Source organism: Cupressus sempervirens, chromosome 10 (genome assembly GCF_028749045.1).
Source record: "Cupressus sempervirens isolate cs-2001-9-10 chromosome 10, ASM2874904v1, whole genome shotgun sequence".
In the NCBI taxonomy this organism is placed as follows: domain Eukaryota; kingdom Viridiplantae; phylum Streptophyta; class Pinopsida; order Cupressales; family Cupressaceae; genus Cupressus; species Cupressus sempervirens.
Window position 1 is genome coordinate 105,445,421 of NC_143127.1, and position 6,900 is coordinate 105,452,320.

General features: G+C 35.3%; 1 protein-coding gene across 1 annotated transcript; it reads right to left on the reverse strand.

The window, feature by feature from the left end:
• Positions 1 to 228: 228 nt before the first annotated feature.
• On the reverse strand, positions 229 to 6,551 carry LOC149532819 (monosaccharide-sensing protein 2-like). Its single transcript, XM_089804620.1, has 5 exons — positions 5,979 to 6,551; positions 2,731 to 3,291; positions 1,608 to 2,608; positions 1,315 to 1,505; positions 229 to 1,075 (listed from the first exon to the last, which is right to left on the reverse strand). The coding sequence occupies exons 1-5, from the start codon at positions 6,055 to 6,057 to the stop codon at positions 652 to 654; spliced, it is 2,256 nt and encodes a 751-aa protein (XP_089660746.1). The 5' UTR covers positions 6,058 to 6,551; the 3' UTR covers positions 229 to 651.
• Positions 6,552 to 6,900: the final 349 nt, after the last annotated feature.

The following is a 6,900-nucleotide window of genomic DNA, read 5'->3' on the forward strand; positions in this document are numbered from 1 at the left end:
CAACAAATCATATAACACGTTAGAAAAGAAATTGAAACCTTTTGGTTGAAAGTTATAACCAAATTAGGACAAATTTTTAATTTATCATTTTCACGCCTACCTGAAAGTCTGATGATATTTACAAATTTATTTATTCAATAAAGCAAACTGAGTTACTAATTTTGTGTAATATTTGCTTAAGGATTTTCAATAAACTCCCCCACACACAATCAAGCCTCGCGAGTATGATGCTTCTGCAAGCTCCTTGCCAGCTCAAAAACTATATAAAATTGAGGATAAGTATTGTATGCAGAATACAAATGTCACTGGCATTAACATATGCTTGCAATAATGAATCTTATAGAAAGATCCCTTAAACAGTTAACAATAACGTTTGAACTTTTACTCACCTTTATCTCTGCTAGCTACATAATTACAGGAATCAACCATAGAAGACCAATACTGATCTCAAAAAAAATGGCACAACAATTTGAAGAAATGGGTCAAGATAACCATATTTGGTTGAGTTCCTCTTTGCTAACTAATACATTTCAAATCTGACAGCAAATGTGTTCTTTCCTTCAACCAATTTCACATCTCTAAAGAAATCCTTTAGTTTAAATTCACTTTCATTACTGTTTCAGTGTTCCATTTACTTTATGTGCTCTTCATTTACTCCTGTTTCTTCACAGCAAAGAACTCTGTGATAATTTCCAAAGGAATTCCTTTAGTCTCCGGAACCTTGAGAAATGTGAAAACCCAAGAGACCAGACTCATGAAACCAAAAAATCCAAAAACGGCAGGTGCTCCAAAAACATTGTTGAGTGCAGGGAAGGACAATGTCACAATTGTGGTGCAAAGGAACATTGTTAGTCCACAAATTCCCAGGCATGCTCCGCTCACCTTTGTTGGAAAAATTTCAGAACATACAATATTTGGTACTGCACCAAATCCCATATTGAAGAAACTCAAAAATGCCATTATACACCCAATCAAGACAAATGACTGAACAGCACTTGCTAGGGGAACCACTTCCACCAAACTCATTGTCAGCATCGTAAGAAATAATAATGGTGTCGTATATAGAAGTATTGCTCTGCAACCATATAAAATTGGTTTTGATTTCAGAGCAAGCAATTAAGAAAACAAAAATGAAATAGTTTCACCTCTAAACTCCCAATTAACAGGAATGAAAATTTTAATTATCTCTGCACATATTCAAAGAAAAGTGTGATTTATGTACTTAACTCAAAGAATTACACGTAAAATTTCTAATTCAAACATTACTTCAATTTCACATGAATGGACATGGATTGCTTAGCATTATAACATTACCTTCTTCCTGCACGGTCCATCAACCACATTCCAAGAAGTATAAAGAACAACATCGGCACAGCGCTTATTGCACTTGCCAAAAGTGCAGCAGAGTTCTTATCAATATTTATCAAATTGCTTAGCACTTCATCAACCTTAGCCTCCTTGAGTATGCTAGGCGTATAAAAGAGGACTGCACTGATACCACAAAACTGTACAAACCCAAATAAGAACATGTCAGGGTTCTTGCCATGTCATAAATATCAATGAACATTCAACAGACCCAAAGATATATAACTGAAAGTTAAACTTACCTGTTGGAGCATTTGAAGAGTCATTCCAACTGTAAGAGCTCTTTTAACTCTTACATCACAAAAGTCAGACCATTGGATACCCTTCGCAGATATCTTTGATGGATGCATAATTGCAGGTCCAACAACAGTTTCTGATGGCCCACAATTATTTTGTGTCAAAGACAAAGCTGGTTCACCAACCAAAGCAGAAACTTGCATGGATTCATGTCCTTCCAAACCAGATAATGATTTTATTGATCTTACAGAGCCCACAGCTGAAGGAATGGGAGAAGCAGATCCAGCATAAAGAAAAACTCTCTTTAAACTTGCACTCTGAGTTGATTGAGACTGTTGCAATTGATATGCCACTTGCCAACCACCTCCCAAACCCATACTTTGTTCGGGAAGAGATCCATTCATAGAAAATTTCATATGACCACTGTTCTTACTAGAGCTTTTGGCATTTCCAGCAGACTGTACATCATTTAAAAATCCAGTACCCCAGTTCACTTTTCCTCTGGCTGATTTACATTCTGCATAACTGGAGTTATTTTGTGAAAGAAAAGGAGCCTTTAAACTATCAGCTTGATTGCTGCTAAACCTTTCAAGCCCCCAGTCATGGTCTAACATAGGGGTATTGGGTACTGACTCTTCCAAAATACTTGTTTCGTCATCCTCTTCAGATTCAGTTTGATCCTCGTGTTTTTGGTTCTCCACATCCCACTGCGTACTCTCATGAGCCTCATTAATTTGGTCCATATTTTCAAAAACAGGAATGTGTTGGAAACTTTGAATAAGTGTCACTGTAGGATCAATTAAACGATATGATTTGACTGGTGCTGGTTCAACACAAGAAGCTGGCTTGGCTATCCACTCCTCCTCAAGGCCATATAGGTGAATTTTTTCACCATCTTGCTTCTGTTGTTCATTGCTTGGTACAGCTTCTGCATGCTCTACCACATACTCCTCTATGGTAACATCTTGTCCAGTCCCTAATCCCTCTACCAACAATGCAAGATCATCTGAATGACCAAATCAAAATTAATGTATTTAGTTGCAAAAGAAGTTATATACAAATCCAAAGAATGAAACAGATGATATTCCACATACGCATATTCTGTTGGCTTGGATTTTGTTTATATACCTACAACATCTTCTTTGTTGAGAAGCCTCTGTAGTGTTTGCTTGGCCTCGTTCATTCTGCCCTTTTTAACCAGCCATCTCGGAGACTCCGGAAGGTATAAAATACACAATGAAATGTAGACAAAAGCAGGAGCACCTAAAGCTGCTGTCATAAGCCTCCAACTAACTACATCCCTCATGGAAAGTAAAAAGACTACACAATAGGCGGTGACAGTTCCTAATGAATTGGTTAATTGTGGGAAAGTGGCTAGCTGACCTCGAATTTCTGAAGGAGCTGTCTCAGATATGAGAAGGGGAACTACAGTTGCAGATAAGCCATAGGCACAGCCAACCACAAATCGAGCTATAATTAAAATATAAACAGTAGGCGACAAGGCCATTCCAAGGGCACTTAACAGATACAGAATTCCAGCCATAAATAAGATCTTGCGCCTTCCAAATGTGTCAGCAAAAACTCCCGCCATCAGAGTGCTGCACAGACCTCCAATAATACTGATAGCGACTAATAATCCTGTGGTGGTTGCATCCAGTTTAAACTCTTTTGTGATATATAATATAGCACCTACAAAAAATGCCAGATTTGGATTAGGAACTGTTTTCTCACCACCAACGGTCTAAATCTTTTAATGATGCATAATGTACCACCTGCAAAACATGCATGTTTTGAATGTATTATGGCTTATCAGAAATGAGATATCAATTGGAGAAAGTTTAATGAGCTAACTTCAGCTAGGTTGTATAATTCCTCTTGCCAACTGAAATATTTTCAGCAATTTAGTCCATCAAAACAATCTTATGCAATTAAAAAGATCTACACATGTTCTAATAATCTTCCTCCCAAATACTTCAAATTTCGGCTCTTCATTGAAGTTCAAGTTTCTGGTGGGATTGTGCAGATCCATTGGTAAGATGCCTACACTCATACACATCCATCTTAACCAAACATAAACGTGAGTCAACAGGTAATATAAAATTCATTATCTGGTATATATATAAATGCAACTGGGTATTGAATATTTACCCTGATATCTACAATAATAGATAGACTGAAAAGAGATAAAACATTATTAAAATTTGAAGAAGAAAAAAATCAATCCCTCAAACTTGTACCAGATCTGAGTGATAACCTATCTATACCATCTACGCCAGGATTGAAACTGGAACATAACATATCTAGAGGAATATGTGATATGAGTGGATACTTGAGAAGTGAGAACGGTAAGGGGAAAAGCCAGAGCATTAAACTACTAATCAGGCTGAACAGTCGCATAGGTATTCTGCATGTCACTGAATAAATATTATGTTTTAATTTGTAAATTTAGCATGGTTGAACAAAATGGGTATTTGCAAGGGAGTGCCATTTCAATTCAAAATGGTTAATCTTTCATCCATATATACTCAAAAGGAGTGCATGAACACATAATATGGTAAAAAAGTTCAAAGTGATCAATGGACAACATAGAGAAGATAAGTAATCCTCTAGGAGTGCCTGTATCATGAGGATTTTGAAACCGGGTGTAAGGATCAAGCTAACTCATTTAATTGTTGAAAATGAAAATTTCGGAAGAAATATGTAATATATGACTAAATTCAGTGATCGAGGGACAGCAGAGAGAAGTTTTTCAGTCACCATTTTGATATTTAATGGAATACCAAAAAACTGTGAGGGTAACCGGGCCAGGGACATCATTTCATAACAGTTATGAAACAAGGTGCGGATATTATTTGTCTCAATATAGAGTCATCTAGACATGTGAGTTTTATGCTAAATGAACAGCAAAAATCACAAGGGTATTGATCAAATGCATATGTAAAAGTTTCATCATCCTTTAAACCAGATAAGTATGTATTTTGAAATAGTATACTGGCTAATAAATGTGGTTATGGTTTAAAATTATATGTAGAAAACCTAGTGTTTGATGAATTTCATATTGAGTATTTTGAAATTAAGTATTTTCCGATGAATAGAGACGAGGGTTTTATTCTGAATGAAAATAAAAACCACAAAGGTGTTTCCTAAAAAGCTGATGTGTTATCATCTTTTAAACCAAATTGGTGTGTATTTTGGAATATTACACTGGCTGATAAATGGTTAAAGAATTTATAGCAATATCCACAATGATTGATGGACAATTACAGAGGAATTTTGCTTGCTGCAACTTTCTGCAATTTGTTGTTCCTTTTATACCTTCTAAAATCATCTGTGTTACGTGGTGGATAACAAAATCAAGGGTCTACGTTTTTTTTGTTTTCTGATATTAGTAGCAGCTGGGTTTTTTGGGCAAATGTAAATCTGGTGGGGTTGGTTTCAAGCTTTTAGCTGCAAGGTAATGAATAGTCCGAAGGTGTGGTTATGGAGTTTTTGCTTCCGATGCAAACTTGAATGTAAAAATCTTTTATATTTTAATAAAATATCTATTACGGATCCAAAAAAAACACATGTAGAAATGCAGCCGATTTAGGTAAGATTTTTCATCATTCCAGCAGCGATCTTCATCATTCGTGCAGGCTTCAATGTCATTTGAGGAATATTTGGCAGATTACGGCAATGATCATCATTGATAGCAGCTAGACTCAACCGATTTCACTAAAGTTTTAGTCCAATAAGTAGCAGGGCATTTGATTTCAAACGGGATTTATACTTTGAAGAGGCTTTTATCTTCCAAAATAATCAGAAACAAATTTGGCAGCGCCGAGTCTTTTCTTTTGGTTTTCAGTTATTGTCTTCATTCAAACCTCTGGTTGATTTCCCCCCTTTAAAGTTGCTTAAATGCGGACATCTTTTCAACCGAACTTACAAGCAGTTACCAGCAGTGAAACAACGGATATATTGATCTACTAAGAGGATTCTTTAAAAAAATGCATAACACATAACATATCAGACCAAAAAATGGCTTTTAACCGAATGAAGTAGAATAAATTCTGTTCAAAGAAGTTCCGGCATTGAAAACACTTGGAATAATCATTTCGGAAGTGACGATTACGTCAAAATTCGTTGCGAATCTTGTAGGAAGATGAGGGTTCAATTAAATAACAAAAATGTTCAACCACCACTAGATATCTGGAATGAGTTAATCAAGACGTGTCATAATGAAATGGGCTTGGGAAACATGGAATACAGAACATTCTTTGAAATTCCTTCACACAAATGGGAGAATCGAAACATAAAATATTCCCCAAATTTTGGTTTTACCACCTTCTGTATAATATTAAGAAATCTAAAAACCATAAAACCAAAATTAGTTTTACCTGCTATTGCAGCACCGTCCCATCCCTGCAAAAAATTGCCAATCGCAACAGATGCTGCAATGCATTGGGGAGGCGCCATGGTTGATGGGTGCTCTGTTTGGACTTTCAGTTTCAGCCTCTTAAAATCATCCCAAAACAGAGTATAAATAATCGACCATTACCGAAGAAAGGAAAATCAGATTTGCCAAGAACTAGGGCTACAAAGACCAAAACAGTACCAACACCTGGCGGTTTAGGTTGAAAAAACTATCAACGGATTACTGATAGAAATCTACAACCTGTAATCTACAAATTTTATTTTAATAAACAAAAACGTGACTTGTTTGCATGCCCAACTATAATCTCGCTTAACGGATAACAATCCTGAAAAATCGCGGGTCGGCCGAGGGCTCCAATCCGCATATCCCACGAATCTTGAATTCAAACATCAAACCTTGAATTTTTGTACTATGAGCTGGCTTTCATATTGTATTTTATTTTCAAATCTATTTTACATCTTTACGCCTGTTCTTTGTATCTTCAATTAACTTAATTTATTCTCTGCCGTTTATTAGTTCCTGCCGACGGCACGATAAGATAATTACGCATCGATCAGTTGCAAATAATTTTTTATTTTTTTATTTTTTTTTTCTAAACAAATTTGTAATGTTGACATATTTATTTATAATTTTAAAATATGAAAAAAGCTAATTACTTTTATTGAGATTGGTTGAGAGTAAAAATAGTAAGTACATATAAAATTTTCAAACACTTTGCAAATACATTGATTTATTTATAACAACTCTATCAATGCATTAATTACAACTTTATCCAAGTGGATTAACTTTTTCAAAAACAATCATTTTAATCTTCTACCTCATAAATGAATTACTAATCACTATAAATTATCACTATCTATTTTCCTTATCATATAGATATTTTA

Excerpts from the sequence above, each read along its gene's own strand:
- LOC149532819 (XM_089804620.1), bottom strand. The coding sequence starts at position 6,057 with ATGGCGCCTCCCCAATGCATTGCAGCATCTGTTGCGATTGGCAATTTT. Across the intron at positions 3,292-5,978 it reads GGACGGTGCTGCAATAGCAG|GTGCTATATTATATATCACA; the intron begins GTAAAACTAATT and ends CATTTTTTGTAG. Across the intron at positions 2,609-2,730 it reads CAACAAAGAAGATGTTGTAG|ATGATCTTGCATTGTTGGTA; the intron begins GTATATAAACAA and ends TTGGTCATTCAG.